Genomic DNA, 24,627 nt, shown 5'->3' on the forward strand with positions numbered 1-24,627 from the left:
TGCCGCCCCCCCCCCCCCCCCAGCAGCCTGCTAGCTGTCAACTCCTGCTGGGGTGGGCTTAAGAGCTCCTCACAACAGGCCATTCATCAAAGCCCCTGAGGTGGCCACTCTCTCAAGGAAGAAAGCCTGTTTTGTACAAAACTTTATTAACACTTGAATATTATAAACACCATGAAATTAACAAAGCCTCCCAGCAGGGCCTGAGCCCTGGCGAGGGCAGATTCTCCACCTATGCCCCAGGCAGCATTGTAAACAGGCTAACTTTCAAACATAAAAACTTGTAGGTTAACAGCAGCCCTGAGATATCGCTATATGAGAAGGGGGGTGGGGAAGGCAGTCCTCAGGTTCCACTTTGGGAACACCTATCCCCACATTTTGGGGTACAAGACTGAAAACAGGGCTGGCTGGTGCACTGCAGGAGAGAGACTAAAGCTCTGAAGATATAAACTACAGCATCAGCAGAGGCCCAGCTCAGCCCTGGCTGCTCCCCCATTGACCTCATAGCCAGTGACCCAGATAATTAAAGAACAAGAATCACACATAAGCATAATGCTTCTTTTTGTGGTTCCATTAACTGGATGCCAGCACAGGGCATCCTGACATTCAGGCTCCCATAGTGCTTGATAAAATGTGTCACCCACACAGGAGGAGGAGCTGAGCAATGACACTACCCTCTAGAGGGGAAAGCAGAGAGTACAAGCAGCAACTTCCTACCCAGCAAGGAAGGACAAAGCAGAAGGCTGGGTGCCCCTCAGGATAAATGTTGCCCACTGTGCCAGAGCTGGCTTTGTCCAGCATGATCTAGAAAGCCTGGAGGTGTCTGCTCAATCCTCCAGATCCTTCCGCTTCCTGCCCTGTGATTTGGGATCTTTGCCCTTTGTTTTAGTCCCCTCTAGTTCCAGAGCGAGCAGCTTCGTTTTGAGTTTGCTTGCCCTTGGGTTTGACTGCTTCTGGAGCCCATGCCTGGACAAGCTCCTGCTTCCCATTCCCTGCTCTGTCATAGCTTTCAAGAGATGCTCCTGTTTCTTGGTCACCATCTCTTCCCGACTCCAGATCAGAATGTTAAAGCCTATGGGGAAAAAATTCAACACTCAGAAATTCTGCAACAGACATGGTTTCTAATGGGGGAATCACTGTCTATACCAATTAAATACAACATTCAGCTACTGCTCAAAAAAAGGAAGTATTTTTCTAGCCATGTCCAGTCACTAAGGATTGTGTAAATCAGTAGTTAAACTTTTGTACTGGTGACCCCTTTCACATAGCAAGCCTCTGAGTGTGACCCCCCTTAGAAATTAAACACACTTTAATATATTTAACACCATTATAAATGCTAGATGCAAAGTGAGGCTTGGGATGGAGACTGATAGCTTGCAACGTCCCATGTAATAACCTCACGACACCCAGTTTGAGAATCCCTGGTGTAAACTATTTCTTCCTGACATTGCCTCCACGTAGTCCTATTGTAGGAATCATGTACCTATTAGCCATATGATCATGGAAACTTTTTGAGCAATAGCTGGCAATTAAGGGGCATGATCAATTAATTCTCTTGCCCCACAATTTCCATGGAAAGAAAAGTTCTACAATCAGATTAAATCAGAACTCAATATGTCCAGCTTCCCCAGATCCTAGGGGGCCCAAGAACGGTAGGGTCTCTTTGGATATAAAGCATGTACATGTGCAATAACCCAAAAGAAGTCAGACAAAGGCCAGTGAGACCAGCAGTAGCAGGCAAAGGGCAGGGACTTCTTTCATCTTGCTTCTTGCAGCATTGCCATACAGCAGATAGATGGCAGCAACACCCTCTCCTCCTAGGGAGGCTGCTTTCCCTTGAAGCTAATTGCCACACTGCACATTTTAGTGGATGTTTTTAAAATGCTTTACAAACCATGGCTTAATCCTGGGGACACTAGAGTTTGGAGATAAGAGGATAGGGTATTAACTTATTTTACAGAGAAGGAAACTCAGCCTTGGTGAGTATCAATGACAGAACTCGGTTTAGAACTCATGAGTACATCACTTTCAGCATATGTCTGTCTGGAGAAGCCAGTCTACCCTTTTCTGAGACCAGAACCCCATGCTGTCCAGCTGCCTCAATAATAAAATAAGGACAGAGAGTCAGAAGCCTACTTACCCATACCAGAGGCCAGTGTATCTCCCATAGGGTTAAACTTATTGAGCTGCAAATGTAAACATATTGACAAACTATCAGCCTCAATGCTTATGTAACACTGTCAAACATAGAACATTCCCTAAAGTACACCACAAAAAGGCCGACAACTGAACATGGAACTGTTCTGCAAAGATCAGCTGCCCTTGGCTGGCATGACCCTACACCCCAACTGCAAAGAGCTCCAGGTGTCGGGGGCTGGCCAGCATGGCTTTACGACCCATCTCTGCTGCATGTTGGGAGTGAGCAGGCTGGATCCTCCTCTCATGTTGGTGTAAATCAGGGGTAATGCCACTGAAATCAATGGAGTAATCAGTGTAACACTGGTATAAGTATGAGGAGAATCAGGTCCAGTCTTCCTGCTCTGCTTCTCCTCAGTCTGATCCTGTAGGGGAGTCAGCCCTGTGGGAGCTCAGTGTGCTACTGTAACTGGGATGTCACTTTCTGCTCAGAAGCTGCTGGTGGGTTGGATGGGGAGAGCAGCTGACGTGAGAGCTGGCATCATGCTAAGAGAAGTTACTTCCTCCCTGGGGCATGATTGTATTTCACAGCAACTCCTATGTACATGACCAGCAAAGGACCAGCTAACGGATGGAGAAGCAGCAACCCAGGTGACTCCTCACATGCCCAACCCTGGATTCACTCTTAGGAGACTTCCCCCCCCGAAGAAGCTGTTCACACATATTAGTTGTCACAGCCAACCTCTCTGAGGCACTCTTTCACATGGCCAGTATACAGACTGTTCCCTGCACCGCACCTTGCCAGGATGCCTCCTCCAGTATGAGTGTGAGCATGTGTTAGGAGATTTTGGGTCTTATTCCTATTGCGTGATCTCCCTGATACTCAGGTCTTGGCTACAGTTAAGGGCACAGGAGCCCTTTCAACTCCAGCGCCCAAGCTCACCGAGATAATGCCAGATGCATTCGGGTCGTGGAGCTGGCACACCATCTCCCCAGTGTTTCCATCAAATATATCAACAGTTCGCAGCTCATCCACTGTGTATCCTGGGAACTTAGGGTCTGGGTAGCGACCAGCCACAATGAGGTCATAACGAGGGTGCCATGTCGCCTAGACATAAAGCAGATGGACAGTGGTAAACAACTCTAGAGGAACACAGCTAAAGACTGATATGAATCAGAAAGAGCTGTGACTCCAGGAGTGTGAGCTTTCCCACAGCAGTGCCCTATTCTGAAAATAAATTGTACCAAAGCTTTTTCCAACTTGCTACTGGCATCTGCTGTGAGATCAGACTGCGCTTTCCTACCTCACCTTGATAGGTGTGAGGTGCTGGAACTGCCGATGCGGGTGTGGGATCAGATGCTGTGGTTTGGTCCAATCTGAAGAGGAATAGACTCGGATCTCACTATGCTGGTCTGTGGTCAGGAGTTTAGCACCATCCGTTGGGCTGAAATAAGCTGGGAAAAGGGCAGTAAAGCATACAGAAGATCACAGTCCTGTGGCCATAGACAAAGAAGAGGAAAACACCACATGTCCCTAATTTGTAAGCACATTACAACTTCCTAAATAGTTATTTTAAAAGAGCCACGTTCCCCGAGGAACAAGACTCTGTCCTTCTATGGCCCCTTTTTTCCAAGGAACTCAAAGATCTTTACAAATATTAAACTGAAGCTTACAATCTATACAGATGGGGAAAAAAGACAGCGAGTGGGAAAGGAACTCACTCAAAGTCACATAGTAAGCCAGTGAAAGAACTGGAAACAGAACGCGGCAGACCCCATCCCTCCAATGTTGGGAATAGAACCAAAGGAATCTTGATTCCTAATCCCTTTTTTACCAAAGGAACTTCAGCACGAAATGATTAGGAGTACCTGCCCCAACAAATTCCACACACTATCCCCAGCAAACTTCAGTTTTTTCACATTAAGCTCTCAAGGGCAGCTCCCCAGGAATTGCAGAGGATTGAGCCACTGAGAACAGACATTTTATTAAACAGGACAGTACATTTAAATTACGTTAGAGTGGATTGAGAGAAGAGCCATGAGAATATTTAAAGATTAGAAACCATACCTTATAGTGATATACTCAAGAACTTCAATCAGTTTATCTTAAAGAGAAGATTAAACGGTGACTTTATTACAGTCTATAAGTACCTACATGAGGAACAAATATTTGATAATGGGCTCTTCAATCTAGCAGAGAAAGGCATAACTCAATCCAATGGCTGGAAGTTGAAGCTAGACAAATTCAGACTGGAAATAAGGCATACATTTTTTTACAGTGAGGATAATTAACCATTGGAACAATTTACCAAGGGTCATGATAGATTCGCGATCATTGGCAATTTTTAAATCACAACTGGATGTTTTTCTAAAAGCTCTGCTCTGCTCTATTCTGGGAAAGTTCTAATGGCCTGTGTTAGACAAGGTCAGACTAGATCAGAGGTTGGGCAAACTATGGCCCGCGGGACCTTCCTGCCCGGCCCATGAGCTCCCGGCCAGGGAGGCTAGCCCCCAGCCCCTCCACTGCTGTCCTCCCTCCCCCACAGCCATGCTGCCATGCAGGGAGCACTCTGGCCTGCCGCTCCTGCCAGGTTGTGCGGCTTGCGCCCACCAACCTCCCAGACTTTCCAATAAGCCAGTCCTGCCGCTCTGAGCAGCACGGTAAGGGGGTGGGGAGCGGTGGGGTTGGATAAGGGGTAGGAAGTTCTGGGGGGCAGTCGGGACAGGGAGCAGGGGGCGGTTGGATGGGGTGGAGGTTCGGGGACGGGGAATGGGGGGGTTGGATAGGCGAGGGAGTCCCGGGGTACCTGTCAGGAGGCGGGGGTGTGGATAGGAGTTGGGAGGGGGACAGGGAGGAGGGGTTGGATGGGGGCAATCCTGGAAGGGCGCGGTCAGGGGACAAGGAGCAGGGGGGATTGGAAGTGGAAGGGGGCTAATGGGGGTGGGGGCCAGGCTGTAGGGAAGGCTGTGCCTCCCCAAACATGGCCTTCCATACCATTTCGCAATCCCGGTGTGGCCCTCGGGCCAAAAAGTTTACCCACCCCTGGACGAGATGATCACAATGGTCTCTTCTGGCCTTGGAATCTTTAAGTATCCCTCCATCATCAGCAATAGTTCAGGATGAATTAGCCAGAAGCCAATGAGAAGGTGTTAAGGGTGACACCTACACTTTCTTACAGAACTTTCGATAAAGTTTATGTTCAGTGTTTGAATTTAAAAACTGAACAATTTTAAACTGATCAAACTCAGGCTTGCTCCAAAATGATTTCATTTTTTAATAAACACACACTGAAGGATATGAAAGAAACAGGATTGATATACATTTGTGGGAGGGAAAGTGGGGCACAGAAAACCCAAGCGTGATGGACACAGGCACAGGTCACAAAAGACCAAAAGGGACAGACAGAAACAGAATAGATGGGTAGATTGATGGGCACAGAGCAGAGAGAGAGTCCTACCTCACTGACCTACCAGCATTGACAGGTTTGTCATGAGGCAGCACATGAAGGAAACTTGACTTGTCTTTGATGTTTCTCAGGTCCCAGATTTTGACTGTCTGGTCCACAGAAGCTGTAGCCAGGAGCCAATCACAGCGCGAGTTAAACTCCACATGAGTCACTTTCTTCTTATGTAATTTCAGCTTCCAAATCTGCAGTGGAGGGAAACAAGGTGAGATGTGTGCAACAGCTACACAGCAAGCAGGTGCAATCCATGCCACATGAAGAACTTTCCGGCACTGCTCTGGTACAGAGAGCCCGAGGGATTTAGACAGTGGAGCTCTGAGCAATCCTTAACTTGCATACTGTATCGCCCCATTTATCCAAAGGTTTTGGGGCAGGTAGTAGAGCTTGTTAGCACTGCAAGCCTTGGCCCTAGAGCATGCTGCAGGTGCAGTCTGGCTACAGCCAGCACTGCAAACCCCACAGCACGGAGCTCAGACTCATCTATATGAGGCTGCACTTGCAGTTTCTGACATACCCCAAACTTCAGAAAGCCTTAGACAGGGTCCCTCACCAAAGGTTCTTAAACAAAGTAAGCTGTCATGGAATAAGAGGGCAGGGTCCTTTCATGGATCAGTGACTGGTTAAAAGACAGGAAACAAGGGTAGGAATAAATGGTCAGTTTTCAGAATGGAGAGAGATAAATAGTGGTGTCTCCCAGGAGTCTGTACTGGGACCAGTGCTGTTCACCATATTCATAAATTATCTGGAAAAAGAGGTAAACAGTGAGGTGGCAAAATTTGCAGATGATACAAAATTATTCAAGATCGTTAAATCCAAAGCAAACTGTGAAGAGCTACAAAGGGATCTCACAAAACTGGGTGACTGAGCAACAAAATGGCAGATGAAAGTCAATGTTGATAAATGCAAAGTAATGCACATTGAAAACATAATCCCAACTATACATACAAAACAATGGGCTCTAAATTAGCTGTTACAACTCAAGAAAGAGATCTTGGAGTCATTGTGGATAGTTCTCTGAAAACACCCACTCAATATACAGCAGCAGTCAAAAAAGTTAACAGATTGTTGGGAATCATTAAGAAAGGGATAGGTAATAAGACAGAAAATATCATATTGCCTCTATATAAATCCATGGTATGCCCATGTCTTGAATACTGTGTGCAGATCTGGTCACCCCATCTCAAAAAAGATATATTGGAATTGGAAAAGGTACAGAAAAGGGCAACAAAAATGATTAGGGGTTTGAAACAGCTTCCATATGAGGAGAGATTAATAACACTGGGACTTTTCAACTTGGAAAAGAGACGACTAAGGGGGGAAATGATAGAGGTCTATAAAATCATGGCTGGTGTGGAGAAAATAAATAAGGAAGTGTTTTTTACTCCATCTCCTAACACAAGAACTAGGGTTCACCAAATGAAATTAATAGGTAGCAGATTTAAAACAAACAAAAGGAAGTATTTCTTCACACAATGCACAGTCAACCTGTGGAACTCTTTGCCAGCGGATGTTGTGAAAGCCAAGACTATAACAGGGTTCAAAAAATAACTAGATACATTCATGGAGGATAGGTCCATTGATGGCTATTAGCCAGGATGGTCAGGGAAGCAAACCATGCTCTGAAGTGTCCCTAGCCTCTATTTGCCAGAAGCTGGGCAAAGGTGACAGGGGATGGATCACTTGATAAAGATCTGTTCTGTTCATTCCCTCTGAAAAAACGTGGCATTGGCCACTGTTGGAAGACAGGATACTGGGCTAGATGGGCCTTAGTGTGACCCTCTCTCTTTGAGACAGTTGCTAAGGCCCAAGATCTTCTCCTGGTCCCTTTGCCAGTTTCACCACAGAAAGCTTTCCATTGTGAGGACATTACTGGGGTTGGAGATTAATCTACTCCCAAGGAATTTATTAGGCATATAACAAGGCACTCTGCCTTGAGGGTATAAAACACAGGGCAGCTCTTTCAGTCCTTGGGGCCTTTAATACTGAGAGCTGTAATTGCAGGGCACATGACTAGGAGCAAACATGTGACCTACAGGAAGACAGCTATGAGGCTTCCTGCCTCTTGGGCAAGGACAGCAGACAGAAAAAAACAGAGGTCAGAGAAGCCCAAGTGTGAGTTTCTCCATAGTAGCCAGGAAAGGGCTACCTAGAGGGGAAGGATGGATCAGTCCCAATAGCAGAAGATAGGAAAGGTCTCCATTACAGAAAATTTGTATTATGAACATTTTTGCATCTTCTGTGTATTAATAAACATGTCCTGAGGAAAGGGCAAAAATCTAAACTCAAGTATTTGGGCTTTATTTGGAGTGCCCCAGCTAGTGACTTGGCCCACTGATTAACATGGCCCCCCTGCCTACAGCTCCTGGGGTGGGAATTGCCCTGCACTGTTACCCCGAGGGCAACACAAGTGATGACTTAGGATTGATTATAATAAAGCAGCATCAAAAAGGTGGCTCTTGATAGGGCCCACTTTTTAAGAAATTCCAGGCCCACCCTCTCCTAGGCAGCTTTCTTTTCTGTTTCCGGTCCTGGTACTAACACTCTGCCCCCTTGGGCAGGATGGAAATGGTGCAGTTTCTGTTCTTCTCCTGGCCTTTGCTGAGGTTGGGATTTGGAGTTGGGAATGCCAAGGACTTTGATCAAGCTTGTGACTAGCCCTGGGGAAGAAGTGGTTCTGTCACATCACACACCCACGACACTCCCCATTTTTCCAAAGAGGTTTCTGGAATGTGTTCATTGCTAGGGGGAATTGACACCTTCAGGATGTCACAAATTCTGCTCTCCTGAGTAATCAGACACTGTCAATGCAGGCAGATCCCATGATGTGGTCCTTAACTTGGAATCACTCTGAGTCATTACTGGTGTGCTCCCCAACTTGGGAGGAAGAACAGGCAGTTTCTAGTGCACTGCAGAAGGGCAGGAAGCACCACCTGGCAGATACTGGGTGGACTCGCATCCCTTGAGGTTCAGAATGCATGCTCCTCTTTCTAGGGACCCTGCTCCCAAGACAGACACGGGCAAAGAACAAACAAACCATCGGGGTCCCTGGAAAGGGGAGAGTGCGAGGCAGGGAAGATGAGAGGACCCATACAAACCTCTTCACCACCGGTGCTGAGCAGGACCACATTACCCACATTATCGCCTGTCACCACGGTCCGGCAACTCGCAGACACATCAACACTGCAGTACCAGAAACTAAAAGAAAAGATAAATAGATCAGCATCAATTCCTGGAGACAAGTATTGGGAGGGGAACCTCTAAGTACGGCCTTCTCTGTCTCTCTACAGAGGGGGACTACAACAGACTCAGAACTGGGTCTCCCATGTGGTGGAGTGGGACTTCAACCATCAGTCCAGGGGCAGAGTCCACCAAGGTAGCTTTGGGTTGGTGACTGATGTGACATCACTTCTGAGTTATTTGCCAAGTAAGCTTTAGATAGCGGGAACATGCTGGGGCAGTAGGACGTAGCTGAGGCTGAGTGGCCACTTGTCAACTGCATATAGAGACAGCTTGGGAAAGATCAGGACCACACTGGAGACTTCTACACAATGTGCAGAAATGGATTTAAAATTAACTTTCCCCACACGGGTGAAAAAGCTGCAGGGAGTTGCTACAGACTCTGGATTGGAAAATTTCAGGTCTAAAGCTCCCACAATAGCCCACTTCAGGAACTAAATCAAACCCAGGCTTTTGGTGGCATAGTGTCCCAACCCAGACTATACTGAGTGAGGAGAAGGGTGAATACTCTGACATGCAAGGATTTCTTTGCAAAGCTTTGCCCTACAGGGGATTTTCACATTAGAATTCAAAGCCCTGGAGTCAGGGTGGCAAGCCTGAAAACCCAACCCCCACCTCCAAAGGGATAGCAGAGTTATCACAATAGGATTACATATGTTTCTGCATAAATGTTATTTGGTTTAACCTAAGCTGCCCTATAAGCTTAGCCCAGCTCATGTCCACAGGAGAACATTGGCCTGACCATCTAGCACCTTGCTCTTCTCCTCACCTGTACCCTTTTAAAGGAAAAGTACATGCCCAGTGCTGCTGCTGTCCAAAAGATGCCAAAAACTATATTACCCATCATGCACTGGAACAGCAGGAGTCTAATTGTCCTGAGCTTGCCAAACCCTTGGAGCAGGACCACATGCCTGCCCTTGTATCACACAACACTGAGCTCACTGACAGCCCCAGCAAATAGTAAGAGTCTGTCCTAGTCCTAGCAAAGGAAGGTGACATCAAAGAGAAGAAGAGGGACTACAATATAAATAGCATGGAGCAGAGGCACAACCCTGCCTGCCCCTCCTCACCAAACATCATGGTACTCATGGCCACAGCCTGGGGTGCGGGAGATCACCTGCGCCGCTTTGCCTTCCAGATGCTGCAGACTAAGGGTGCCATCCCCTGATGCCACATAAAGCTTCACTGCCTCAAATGGGCTGAACTTCATGCCTCCAAGGGAGTCTCCTGGCCCTTTCTGGAACACACAGACAAAGGGAAGGGGCACCAATGTTATTGGAGAAGGGAGGGACATGGCAGAATGCCGACCACCTGGAAGTGAACCCCTCACTCCATAGCTGAGATACACCAAGTTCATGGAGTCTGTTTCCCAACAAGAGTGGCACTAAAGAGTCACATTTTATCTAGTCTGTTACTAAATTGAGGCTATGTCTACATTCCCGTGGTAAATTGACTTAAATTAGCTGGAGTTGATCTAGCTTAGTCAACTTACTGCGGTGTCTACACTGTGCTGGGTCGACGGGAGATGCTCTCCCGTAGACTTATCTTACTCCTCTGGTTTCCGGTGGAGTATTGGAGTCGACCGGAGAATGCTCTGCTGTCGATTTAGCAGGTCTTCACTAGATCCACTAAATGGACCCCCGGTGCATTGATCGCAGCACAGCGACATAGCCTGAGAATACAAATGTTTTGGGCTTGCAGGTTCTACCATCTGTCTTCCCAAACAAAGCAAAGTCCCCTCCAGCAGCACAGTTTTCTCTAGCTCAGACTATGGGATGTGGCTGTGGTAACCACAACCTGAACCATTGCCAGGCCTGGAAGGGCAAGAACACAAGCAACATTCCATGCAGAAACATACAAAACCCCAAACACAACCTGCACTACATTCTTCCTGTAGGGTCTTCTTCCACAGAGTCCCTGCAGCGGTTTCCAGTGTGTCATGTTTGGTCTTTCCCAAGGTGCCAGCAGGCAGGAAGAGAGCTGTGCAGGGAGAAATCCCCACTGCTGATTGCATGGCAAGGGAGGCAAAGGTATCCTATCCCAGGAACCATCCCCAGCCTGTTTCTACTGAGCCAACAGGTGGAATCCTCACTCACCAACAGAGAGCGAAAAGAGATGGGGCTAACCGGGAGACAAAAACAACTCTGATAGGCAGTGCATTTCACCTGCTTCTCACAAAGTCACCATGTACCAAGGCCTCATCCTCAATACTGACTTTCAAGAAGCCCCTGAAAAAAAACAAGACCCGTCCATAGACCCTGACCTACCTAAAATCAATGGAAACTGGATTGACCTCCCCTTAGACCTAGTCTTGATCAGAAGCAAATATTACAGGAACATGTGAGGCTCTCCCACCCCAAGGACAGAGCATGTCTTTTCCTCCAGGCCCCTGCTGTTCCAGGGAGTCACCTGAATGCTAAACCTGGATCTCCAGCATGGCAGCACTGAACTATCCCAATGGACCTCTCCAGTTTGGTTTCGCCCTCTTTCCCAGGAAGGACTGCAGCTGGAGTAGATGCTTAGGAAACATGCTACTGGCAGGAGGCAGGCAGGGAAAGAAAACAAAGAGGGCAAAGTGGAACTGGCATGCTGATGCTACAGGCTCATTCCTAGGACTATCCTCTGACTTTCTAAGCCAACAGGGCTTGCAGGAGTACTGCAGGAACTCCTCAGATGGCTCTACAGAGACCCTGTGGCCAGTGAAAGCAGCACAGCCAACAGCTCAGAGGTTAAACACAGAGCCATGTAAAGGCAAAAAATTGAGGAATTCTGTTGGTGCCCTCCAAAAATAACAGAAAGGAGTAAGAGTGGAAGAAGAGTCCCTCCTTTAGGGGAAACCAAAAAATCAGTATTCCCTCCCCTCCTCCTACATCCTGAATAGAAAAAACAAGAGAGACAGGCTTTCAAAAGACACAGATTCTGGAATTGAGAGGAGTTGGGTGTAGAGGGGAGCAGAGAGGCCAGCTCTCATGTTTCAGAAACAAGTAAAGCTCCCCCTCCCTGTGCTGCCACTGCCAGCAGGAGGCAAAAGCCCACAAAATTGCTGTGTTTCTTACTCCCAGTCCTCGGTGCTGGTGAAGACCCGGAGTGTATTGCCAGTAAAATCCTGCAGGGTGGTAGTGCCAGCAATTGATGATGTGTACAGCTGACTAGGATTAAAAGGGTTAAACTTCATTCCTGTGATGGCCCCTCCAGCTCCCATCTACAATGAAGGGGATGAACAAAAAAGAAAAATCACTAAGTGATGGGGAAGGAGGAAAGTCCCTTCTGCAAATTTGTACTCATCACTGTGTCCCCAACATCAACAGTGACACAAGCCTTGGGCTCTCAAGAGACAAAGGCAACCTTCATCTCTACAAGTCATGCCTTGGCTGAGCAAGCGACCTGACCGGGGAGAAGATTACAATTCCTGCAGTTCCAGGGCAATGCGATCCCTGGCAGGCAGTCATCATGCTACACAAAAAAGAGCACAAGGCAACCAGGAATGGGACCTAGGAGTCTTCAGAGGATGATCATCCTCTTTCCAATCTGTATTCATTTGTTAAGCCGAAGAGCCACAGGTGCTGATGTGAAGACTATGAGCCCATATAGAATTGGGATTAGAATTGGCGTGTACATGGAATGGGATGGGCATGCAAACCATTCAAAGTCACAGGGAGTCACTCTACGTTACTCTTTCACTTCACCAGAAGGGATTTTCCTTCCTTCCACTCAAAAAGATGCTTCCTCATCTGACACAGAACGAGAAGGTGAAGGGGGGGAGATTCAAGCCTCGAATAAATAAACCCTCTCCGCACGCTTCTTATAGATTTCCTTGCTTCTTCATTGTCCCACTAAAGTGTCTCACCAATCCCCAACCCATCCTCCCCCCCCAAGCATATAATCTGAGGAAACTTCACCATAAATTCTACAAACAAACCTCAGTTCTGACCTGCAACCCCCACACTGCCAGTCCGGGGCCTCACACACAGATCCACCACTGCATCTCAGTCCTGTAAGATCAGGATAGTACCTGCTGCTATTCCAGTCCTGGACCCCTCACAGTTCTGACATTGCACCTCAATAATGAGCTGCAGCACTCGGTGCTGTTCCAGTCCTACCCTCCTGCTCATCCCACACACTAAGTGACTTACCCCTTTTATGAAACAGGTTTTATTCAGTACTTCGTAGTCCCACAGGATGATGTCTCCACCTTTGGACCCCACAGCCACAGTGCTGGGGTGAGTTGGATGCCACTCCAGACATGTCACTCTCCTGTCAAAGGGACTCGCTGTTCGGAAGAGGCGGTATGAAGTAAGAGAACGCACAAAGGGAAGCTGGAGACACTGTTGCAAAGAAAATGAGAGATTGGGATCTCCACAGAGCTGGAAGTAGGTCTCTGAATCTCTCCAAAAATGCTTACAGACTTTGTATGCACACCACTCTAAACACACTTCCCAGGGAGTTAGCAAAGCCAGGCTGATCCCCGGGAATATCAGGGAGAAACTCAGCCCAGCTTTCTTCACTTTCACAGTGGAATTTACAGTCAAGTGGGCAGAACTATAGGGTTGTTGTCTGTCCCATCTTGCACCATAAACACAAGTCAATCTGGTAGTGATGGGGTCATGCAGATTTCTTTCCTGATCTGAATGGGCCTTGTCTCCTATCCTTTTAACAGGGTGAACAGTTACTCCTGTATTAGGGTATTCACATCAAGATGCTGCTTCCCTCTCTGGACTTAGCTGAGCAATGGATGGGAACACAATGCCCCATGGAAGACAGGCCACTCCAAACAAATATACCCAAGCCACAAATACTCAACCCCCCCAGTGACAAAGCAGTAAGAGAAAACACTCTAGATCTGTAAGGGGAGCTGAGCCCTTTGGGCTGGCTAAGAGGGGAGGATAACTGGTATCATCACACTAACATGGCAGCTGGACACGCTTTCCTCACAGGAACAGACTCCAACAACCACATTTCCTCCTGTTATGTATTTACTGAGCACCCAGAAGCATGTTATGTTTCATCCAGAGACATAAAGACACTGTCCTTCTTCCAAAGTGCTTACAAAACATGACACAATAAGACAAAAGGCTAACAGAAATGGGGCTGGGCAGGGAAGGCAAGACAGTGACAAAATCATGTGGTTATTTAGCTAAAGCAAGTGTACAGACTGGATGAATTTTTAAATCAAAAATACAAAACACACAAATGACCTAGAAAATAAACCTATCCTGGTTGATTTACTCTTTGTGGACATTACAGGAGAAGTTAATCCTTAAGGAAGGATTGAATGAGTGGAGAATTATGGCTTCGAAAACCAGTTCAGGGAAGGCATTACATACCCTGGGGAAACATGGAAAAAGGTGTAGAAATGACTGTGAGAGAAGTTAACAAATGGACATTGAGACTGACATTATTAGCAGAGTGGAGCAAGTGGGGTCAACATGATATAGGACTATGTCAGATAAGTAGGTGGAAGTAATATTGTGCCGGGCATCAACTGATAGAACAAGCTTAGTTACCTTTAATGCAGGGGAGCAGAGAATTAGTAGAGGGATTCAAAGCGGGGACTGATGTGTCACTGATGAACAAGGAAAATGATCTCAGCAGTTGCATTTTGTATGGACTAAGGGGAGATATGTGAGAGCGAATCAGACTATCAGCACATTACTGTAAGTTTTTTAGTCATTTTAAAGGCATGGAAACCATGAGTCCTGGATGGGAGTGGACCCCTGGCCCTTTTAAGCTCCCTCATGTGTGTTCAAGCTGTCATTGTCGTTTTTAAGGGAAACTCTGATGGGAGCTCAGCTGTCCAGTAGAATGAGAAGCAGACACCCTCACCTGCCTGAGCTGTGCTCGAATAGAGCCACCCAGCATGTTCTGGTAGATGTAGTGGATGATGCTGCACTGCCTCTCCACCTGATGGAAGGGCACCCCTGTGTTTCCGAACATGGAACCACCTTCAGCCCAGCCTGCCAGACAGCAAAACAGGGAAACTTACTGACACAGACAAGCCAATGCACGTCATGCTCATTCACTACACTGTACTGGGGAGGATGGCTGTATTTGGTGCTGAATCCAGAAGTGATCTCTAGTCACAAGAGAAAGGACCTCAAGCAGTTCCTATAAGTGTAAGGGGCAGTAGCCTCCTGCAAAGCACAATGCATCTCATAACCTGACAAACCATCTGCCTGGTTTCCTCTCACTATGTCTCTCCTTGTTAAAGATTCATCCCAGAGCAAAGGAAAGGAGACGGCTATAGTGATTTTACAGGGTATGACTCGCCCGAGTTTCTAGAGGCTATACACATAACCCTGATATGGCAAGGACACACAGAGCCTGAAAACAATACCTGGGTAGTGGGATAAAGGGAGAGAGGAACTGCTGAGATCAGCATCTCAACCACAGTGGCAGGGGAGAGATCAGACCTGGAATCAGCAGATAAGTGAGAGAAATTTAACAGTTACAACTGAAAATTCCCAAATTGTGAATTCCAAACCACTTCCCCTGCACCTGAATAAGAATATTCTACTCGCTTGTGCTGTAGTTCACACAGCCTGCCTATGGCTCTATGTGTTTTGTTTTTGATAAAAGACCTGTTGGCACCTCATAGAATAGCCTGAAAACCTTTCTGTTCAGGGAGAATTCTGCTGAGCAACACAGGATGTTTTCTGTATTTTGCTAGTGCTTCAGGCTTAATCATCAGGGACATCTATGTGAAAAGAGAGTCTGATCAACCCCACGTGTGTGACCTAATCATCCCCACAGCAACGGACTGTAACATCCCAGCGGATCCAGGCGTCAGATGGGGAAGCAGAAGAGCAGATGAATCTCAAACAAAAATCTTATTTTCATGTAAAGATCCATACTAATACAAAACAGGAGGAGAGAAACAAAAAGAGTAATATATATAACAAAAAATATCCTTACTTTATGAAACACTGAAGCCTGGAAATTAAGAAGTTAACACACACACCCACATTCATGCATGATTATAGCAGGTGCTCATCATACCTGCTGTAGTTATGGGTGTAAGAGCATTTCCATTCTAACTTCACATTTTTACAGATTCTTAATACTCAAAGACTTTCACTGCTTGAATTGAAGGGAGGCTTTTTTCAAGGCGTGGGTCCTGTCGGGAAGTATATCTATAGATACAGATTTATTTTTTTAAAAAATTGATCTTCACACATTTTTGAGTTTGGGAAGAAGGAAATCCCATAAAACAGTACTCCCACTGTGAGAAAATTCCAACTTTGCTTTTTAAGCAGGGCAACAGCAGAAGTGGGTTAAGTCTGAAACGTGGCCTAAGTGGAGGCCTCTTTGGGGACTCAGTCTTTGCTTCGTTAACAAAATTAATGGAGATATCCTATCTCCTAGAACTGGAAGGGACCTTGAAAGGTCATCAAGTCCAGCCCCCTGCCTTCACTAGCAGGACCAAGTACTGATTTTGCCCCAGATCCCTAAGTGGCCCCCTCCAGGATTGAACTCACAACCCTGGATTGAAAAATCACTTCTGGGAATGCTCTGTGGCTAATGAAGCTCCATCCACTTCACAACAACACTGTACTTTCTCCCAGCTGACCCTGAGCTTTCTGGTCAGGAAGAGACATGGGCTACTGCAAAGACAGCTGTAGCGCTATTTGGTTGCATAGCTGCTCTGTAGCTCAGTAGATTTTAAACTCAACCTTATAGAAATACAAAATACTTACTGATGGCTTTAATCAGCTCTGCAGTGTATTGCAAGCCTACATAATGCAATTACGGAACTTCAAACTCAAATTTTTACCATGCATGCACCAAACTCATTTAATTGTTTATATTATTAAAAAAGGTGGATTATTCTGTCAACACAATTGCTCCTCTTTGGGGACTAGTTGCATGTAGAGTCTCAGATTTTAAAGCTTAGATATTTTTTGAATTATCTATGCATTAAAAATTATTTCCCCACGGGGATTTTTTTCAAACTGGGTAAAAATTAAAACTCACCTTTTAGATTGGGATACAGAATGGAAAGGCTCAGCCTCAAAACATTTTTAGGTAAGCTATAAGTGAAAACACGATTGGCCCCATTTTCAAAGGTACTGAATACATACAACTCTCACTGAAGCACATTGGAACTGGAGAGGGTTAGCAACTCTAAAAATCAGACCTGGAGTTATAATAAATGTCATGCGGTAACATTAGCTACAGGAGATTTGTTCATTAACCATTAACTCTATAATAAGCAGAATTCCTCTAAACAGGATGTTTTGCTTCAATTTCCACTGCTCACATTAGAGCCTGCTCCAATCTTTAGGTCATACACCAAACAAACTGGGGCTTATGAAATATAGTAAAGATGCCATCTTCAAGGGCGCCACCATACAGATATTATGAGAACTGCCCATCTTCAACAGTTTCTGGGTCCTTAGAAGGGACATCTTCCAGAAATACTGAAAGGAAACAACTCTGAAGATCCCATAAGCAAATTATAGGATTCAAAATGATACCCGTAGACATGAAGAGACACAGAGTCCTTATTCGAATTGTAAGCCTGCACAACTTCCTTGATACTGGAAAGACTAAGGGTATGTCTACACTAAAAACTTAAGTTGACCTAATATAGTTTAGGTCAACTTACAGCCCCTGCAGTAATTACTGTGGTGGTGCATGTCCACACTACCCTCCTTGGGTCGGTGGTGCACATCCTCACCTGGAGCACTTCCATCAATCTTAGAGGGGCAATGTGGTGACCAAACACCTGGTCTCCCAGCTCCACTGGTAGCTCCCTGCCAGGAGCCCAGCTGCACCACAGGCTCCTGGCGGGCTGCCCCATCCCCACCTCAGCTCCCCATTCCCCACCGGGAGTAAGGGGGAAGCCGCCCGGGGGTTCTCATCCCCAGGGAACAGGGTTCAGCTGCCCCGGCTTCTCAGGCTGCCCCTGCCCCCTTCCTGCTGGGACAAGACAGCCAACATTCCTAGACGCGGGAGGGAGAGGGGGCAGAAGCCAACTGGGGCTTCTTGCCTCCCTGTTCCCCGCTGGTAGTGGAGTCTAACTACCCGCGACTCCCAGCCAGGAGTGGGATCCAGTCTCACCCTGGCTCCCAGCCAGAAGCTCTCCATGAGGGCAGGGGGCAGCTGGGCTGGGAGCCATGAAATTGACAAGAGAGCTAGTGGTGGATGTAAGTAACACAGTATATACACAGACACTGTGTTGCCCTAACTACACTGACATAAGCACTAGGCCTCTCCTGGAAGTGGAGTTATGATGTCAGTGTGATAGGGCACTTACATTGGCGGGTCAAGGGTGTAGTGTGTACACTACATAATTAGGTCGACATAAGCTGCCTTATAAGTTATATTGACCTAACTGTGTAGCATAGGCCAGACCTAATATTCACCCATCTCCTCCATTAAAGGGAAAAAGTGAAACATTTTTTACCCAAAAGTTACATATTGAAGGAAAAAATACACAAAGGAGAGATGACTTGTGAGAACACTTGTCCAGTCTGGTGCAATTAACTGATTATAGCTAGAAGGGAACTAGTCCATAGTCTGTCTAACTATGGACACAACCTTACAGAAGATCAGCAGAAAGATTTACCATCTACCTAGCCCTCTAGCTCCAACTTCTGTGCAACATCTTGCTAGTGGACACAGCATGCTCTCCAGATGGAAATGCTGGTTTCGACTGCATGATGTACAATACTAACCTTCTGATTATGGAACAGCATGAAGAATTATATAATGTCACGTTACCAACATTGGTCTGTCCTACTTCAGAAATGAAGCAGCAGAAGTTTTTCTGAAATTCCACAAAGCTTAGTCACTTCTCAATGGGCAGTGATGTACACTCTGCTGAGCCCAGTTTTAGGAGAGATAAGCAATGACTTTCATAAAAATGCTGCATATGCACACATGCATGCACATAAACAAACACACACACACACTCACTCAGTACAGCTTCCAAACGACAGCTGAGAATAATGCCCCCACATATCTCCACCCCTCACTTAGAAACATAACCCAATCCAAAAAGTCCTGTTTGAACAAGCTGTTGGTTCCTTGACATCTTCCAACCCCAGATCTGAAAGTTTGGTTTACGCCCTTCATTCTATAAAGGCCCGGTTGGCAGAAAGAGTGAGAATCTGAGGGAACATTACCAATTTTCCCTGAGGGCTTGGCTGCTTTTCTCAGAAACAATCTTTTTGCTTGCGGCTCATTCTCCAGTTCTCCATGGTCTCGTTTCCTCTTCCCAGTTGATTTTGCATCTTCCTCTTGCTGATGCTCATACACCCTCACATGCTTCTTGTCCTTTGACTGGTTCTCAGGGGTCATTCTGTCTGCCCCGCTAAAAAAAACGAAGTAAGGAAAGTAGGATTTGTCATTGCTTCTGGCTTTAAGACAGAAAGTTGGAGTGCAACATGCCCTGACAGCCTAAAAGTGGGACATACCTGTACCACCCTTCATCTCTGTAATACTGGCTTTTTACTTGCACTGTTGTGCGGAGGGATATGGGGGTCAATAAATGGCTCTTTACGCCTTCATTAAAATGATTGGCTTCTAAAGCAATGGGGTATCTCCCGTTTCTACAGAATTCTCAAGTTTGAAATCTACTGAGCTGCACAAAATGCCACAGCTGTCTTTGCAGCACCCACATTGCTACATGAGCTCATTGGTCAGGCTCAGTGCTTTTTGAAGAGGACAAGGCTTCATTAGGCTCTGCCACCAAGTATGGGCAAAAATTATTTTTCAGTCAACTCAAATTGACATCCATGACTCAAGCTCCTAGATACTATGGTGATGAGCAAACTGAAAATGCTGGACACTCCCTGCTTTTCCATGACACACACATACAGATTTTGGGACCACAACACAATTTTAGTCCTCTATTTTAATGTTCTTTTCCCCCACCCCCAATCCAAAGTGAGAAGCCTTTTACTCAGTTTTCCTCATTTGATCTAGGAGGTTCTAAAGTAGAAAATTTCAGTGGCAAATCCCAAGGGGCCTCTATGAAAAATATAGTACAAGTTGATCCTTTGACAGTGGTATATTTTATTTTTAGTTTGTGAATAAATGTCACTGATGTCTCACTATAGCTAAATATAGTTAGGCAGGCACTGTGAAAGCTTCCCCAAATAGTACCCCAATGCTGACTTTCCAGCACTCTGCTATTCCCATCTGGAAGCCCACACAGCTCTGCCAGTCCCCTGCAGACCCCGCTATTCTAGTCCTGACCACCCACTCACCCCCTAGCTCTGCTGATGCCCCTCAGTTCTGACCCACAGCACACCCTGTTATTCTACCCCTGAAGTCTACATCCAGGAATTGGACTAGTTAGTACCGATTCCATTCTGTATAATGGCCTGAATGTTTCCAGAACTGTCCCACACACATTGTTGCCATTGGTGTCATATGACCTACTTTAGAAAAGAGCTGAAGTGTGAATCAGACACTGTGAATGCCACAGGCACCATCCAACCCCAGCAGAAAGAGTACATCTGAGGCAGAAACAAGGAAGAGTCCTTGTGGCACCTTAGAGACTAACAAATGTATTTGGGCATAAGCTTTCGTGGGCTAAAACCCACTTCATCGGATACATGGAGTGAAAAATACAGTAAGCAGTATAAATATTACAGCACATGAAAAGATGGGAGTTGCCTTACCAAGCGGGGAGGGCCAGTGCTAAGGAGGCCAATTCAATTGAGGTGGAAATGGCCTATTCTCAACAGTTGACAAGAAGGGGTGAATATCAAGAGAGGGAAAATTACTTTTGTAGTGCTAACGAGGCCAATGCAATCAAGGTGGACTTCACCCATTTCCAACAGTTGACAAGAAGGTGTGAGTATCAGCAGAGGGAAAATTACTTTTTGTAGTGACCCAGCCACTCCCAGTCTTTATTCAGGCCTAATTTGATGATGTCCAGTTTGCAAATTAATTCCAGTTCTGCAGTTTCTTGTTGCAGTCTGCTTTTGAATTTTTTTTGTCAAAGAATTGCCACTTTCAAGTCTGTTATTTATTGAGTGTCCAGGGAGATTGAAGTGCTCTCCTACTGGTTTTTGAATGTTACAATTCTTGGTGTCTGATTTGTGTCCATTTATTCTTTTGCGTAGAGACTATCTACATTGGCCAATGTACATGGCAGAGAGGCATTACTGGCACGTGATGGCATATATCACATTGGTAGATGTGCAGGTGAATGAGCCCCTGATGGTATGGCTGATGTGGTTAGGTCCTATGATGGTGTCCCTTGAACAGATATGCGGACAGAGTTGGCAACGGGGTTTGTTGCAAGGATTGGTTCCTGTGTTAGTGTTTTTGTTGTGTGATGTGTAGTTGCTGGTGAGTATTTGCTTCAGGTTGGGAGGTTGTCTGTAAGCAAGGACTAGCCTGTCTCTGTGAGAGTGAGGGATCGTCCTTCAGAATAGACGATCTAACACGGCTGCCCAGAGGATTCAGGGGGCCTGGGGCAAAGCAATTTTGGGGGCCCCCTTCCATAAAAAAAATTGCGATATTATAGAATACTATATTCTTGTGGGGGGCCCTGTGGGGCCCGGGACAAATTGCCCCACTTGCCTTCCCCCCCCCCCCCCCCCCCCCCCCCCCCCGGCAGCCCTCCCTGTTGAGAATAGGCCACTTCCACTTTAATTGAATTGGCCTCATTAGCACTCCCATCTTTTCATGTGCTGTAATATTTATACTGCTTATTGTATTTTTCACTCCATGCATCTGATGAAATGGGTTTTAGCCCATGAAAGCGTATGCCCAAATAAATTTGTTAGTCTCTAAGGTGCCACAAGGACTCCTCATTGTATTTGCTGATACAGACTAACACAGCTACCACTCTGAAATCTGAGGCAGAGTGTGTGAGGAGACTGGACTGTCACAAGCCCTGGGCTGGCCTGGCAGCATGGTGTGAATGGTCTTCCAAGACTCACCTGGCTAACACAGCAGGGCCTGGTTGTAAGTGTAAAAGGTGTTAGCCAGAGCCCATCTCCCGCTCTGCCCCCCTGGCACTCCTCCCTGGAGAGAGAAACATTTCAAAAGCTGAAGGGAACATGCTAGAGACACTGTTAGGAAGAGGATTCACCAGATGCATCCTGGGAAGTTTCCATGTGCTCTCTGCACATGGGGGGAGATCTACCGGGGGCGGGGACCCAGGTCTCGTGGGTTCTATTCCTGACTCCCCCCAATGGTTCAGGGTGTGACCTGGGACGAGCCCTTCCCCTCTCGGAGCCTCAGTTTCCCCATCAGTCTCATGGCGATAACCACTCGGTCAGGACAGGGCAGCGCGCGGGGCGCGAGCAGGAGGCTGAAGGCACCTCAGGAGTCCGGGGCATGTCCCTGCCCCGCTCCGGGGGCCGCCGCCTGCTGTGAGGCCGGTCTCCCGCCAGGGAGGACTCAGGGCCCTCACGCTGGGACTAGGGCAGGGCGGGCGCGGGGCCGCTGACGCGTCGCTCTCCCCGGGCTGGGGGGGGGGGGGGGGGGGGGGGGGGGGAGAGGGCTCGGCGGCCGGGAGGGGTTTCGGGGGATCCCGCGCTCTCCTCACCTGCTTCCCGCCGCGGCCTCCGCTACCCGACCTGGCCCAGCACCGCGACAGTCGGGCGCGCAGGGCGGGGGCGGGCCCTCCTCGGCTGTTTTATAACCCGGCCGCGGGGGACACGGGGGGGGCAACCAGGGTCCGGATTCCGCGGGATGGGAAGCGGCCGAGCTACTGCCCCCGACCCCGCGTTTCCTCGCTCCCGGGGGAGACGAGACACCCGGAAAGGGGGTGACCCGCAGGCCGGCCCGTGGAGGGGAGCGAGGGCCCACGTGGAAATTCCTTTTGCGGCCCTGGAGCCTCCACAGAGAAGCTGGGGCCTTGGCCACAGGGCTCACCCACCACCCCAGCCTCAAGGACTGGAGAGGCACAGCTCAGGATAGCGCCCTTCAGACACATACCCCTGCATCAGCCCCTGCTCAGCTTGGCTGTATCCTTTCCTGCTACACACTACTGGGCCCCCTTACACACAATCGGCCCAGCAAACCTTACTAGAAACTAGGCCTCAATACTCCTCCATCACCCCCAAATCTTCAGCTTCCCAGACACAAACCCTCGTCTAATGTGGGAAGCAATAGAATAAGTGAACTTGGAACAGTTATTTTGGCTTTTAGACCAGAAAGCATTTGTGTAATTATTGATTAAACAATGCAAACTCCAAATGCTAGGTTTTCTCAAATACCTGCAGTTATAGTCCTCTTTCCCCAGCAGGCTGGGCCAGGCAAAGACACAGCACCCAATATCTGTCTGACTCTTATCAACAGTTTCAGAGTAACAGACAAATGTAAAAGACAATTATCAAGCTCTACAGAGCCTTGCACGATGCTGGAGTCGAGAAGTCACACATAAAACAAAAAAATGGGAATCATAATTCCAGGATATTACTGGCAAACATCCCCCAAATCCCACAACCTCCCTGCTGTGGAAATAATTCCAGTGGAAAGTAACATTTTGTCTGCACCTTAGTGATCACCAACAAAATTAACACAAACAGCCTCACTCTCTTCTGGAGTGGATGTGAGTAGGCCTTTTACCACACACATGTTTTTTGGACCTGCCTATAGACCAGAACAATCTGGTCACACACAACAGCTTACAGAAAGACTTAGGTTATCAAATATTTCACATTGTTAGGCATGGGCCCCATAAACTTAATCTCTTTTACCAATTTTATTTATTTCTAGAGCACCAAAAGGTACATTGGAGCTGCATGGTGAGGTCCATAGTGGATTTTATAGCCATCAGGAATACTAGGTCGAAATGTTAAAATTCACATGGTATAGTTCGTCAGAGAAAACCATGCTTTTACAATGCGGCTAAAGAAAATTCAAGATATGGTACAAATCACAGTTCAGATCTAAATCAGAGATCACTGGACCTTAGTTAATACTTCATTTAACAACATTAAAGAAATTAGGACAAAACAACCCTGAGTTAAAATTACATTCCATTGCACTTGGTGAGATATCAGCCTGCTATTCATATCTTGACAACCTTACAGAAAGGCTATACAGGCAGTCCTCGACTTTACGATGTTCGACTTACGACATTTCTGAATTGATACCCTGATTTGATTTACGACAATTGTTTTCGACTTTACAACGCTCGGTCCTGCAATGGAGTGGATTGCAGTTCCGAGTGACGACGTTTTGATTTACAATGCAATTTTCAGGAACCAAGTGTGTCGTGAGTCAGAGGACTGCCTGTACTCCAGTCATCCACACAGTTAGCTACAAGCACAACTCCTACAACATTTGTTTGTGCATCTCTCAATAAATAAAAATGCTGCAAGGAACACCTATATTTAGTCTTCCATGTAACCACGCTACATTAAAAACACACACAAACCATGCTTGTCTACTGGAATATAACAATGTTGCACCAACTGCTAACATACCAAAATTGTGTATAAACAATGACATATAAGAAACAAGTATCTATATATAAACATACATATCAACACTGGCACCTCATGATAAATTGTCTTCTTATATGTCTCTGCAAAATACCTACCACACATTTGGGCACTGTATGTGTATGCATGTATGTATGTATAAATAAATAATTCAAACTAGCACCTGCCTTTGCAAGCCATCTGCCCACAGAACACACATTGATGTCTTGAAGGTGTCCAGTATTAGACCTCTAGGAAAGGAAACTACAGGTAAATTTCCTCCTGCTCATGGCAGGCAAGAAGAGTGTAGTCAACAGTATAGATTCAGAGAGATCACAAAAGAAGAGAAGGGATCCATGAGATTCAAATATCTCATTAACAGACAGCAGAAAATT

At 46.7% G+C, this 24,627-nt stretch overlaps 1 protein-coding gene across 3 annotated transcripts; it reads right to left on the bottom strand.

The window, feature by feature from the left end:
* Positions 1 to 67: 67 nt before the first annotated feature.
* Positions 68 to 22,667, bottom strand: DDB2 (damage specific DNA binding protein 2). 3 transcript variants are annotated; one of them, XM_034769501.1, is made up of 12 exons: positions 22,348 to 22,660; positions 21,737 to 21,821; positions 18,962 to 19,149; positions 14,658 to 14,788; positions 12,968 to 13,159; positions 9,905 to 10,071; positions 8,693 to 8,792; positions 5,605 to 5,782; positions 3,443 to 3,588; positions 3,077 to 3,241; positions 2,138 to 2,183; positions 69 to 1,069 (listed from the first exon to the last, which is right to left on the bottom strand). In XM_034769501.1, the coding sequence occupies exons 3-12, from the start codon at positions 19,134 to 19,136 to the stop codon at positions 825 to 827; spliced, it is 1,545 nt and encodes a 514-aa protein (XP_034625392.1). In that variant the 5' UTR covers positions 19,137 to 19,149; positions 21,737 to 21,821; positions 22,348 to 22,660; the 3' UTR covers positions 69 to 824. The 3 variants fall into 3 exon arrangements, with proteins under 3 accessions (XP_034625393.1, XP_034625392.1, XP_034625394.1); XM_034769503.1 differs by lacking the exon at positions 9,905 to 10,071 and adding an exon at positions 11,891 to 12,036 and having other exon boundaries at positions 70 to 1,069; positions 22,348 to 22,638; XM_034769502.1 differs by lacking the exon at positions 21,737 to 21,821 and having other exon boundaries at positions 68 to 1,069; positions 22,348 to 22,667.
* Between the last annotated feature and the right edge of the window lie 1,960 nt (positions 22,668 to 24,627).

Source organism: Trachemys scripta, chromosome 4 (genome assembly GCF_013100865.1).
Source record: "Trachemys scripta elegans isolate TJP31775 chromosome 4, CAS_Tse_1.0, whole genome shotgun sequence".
Taxonomy (NCBI): domain Eukaryota; kingdom Metazoa; phylum Chordata; order Testudines; family Emydidae; genus Trachemys; species Trachemys scripta.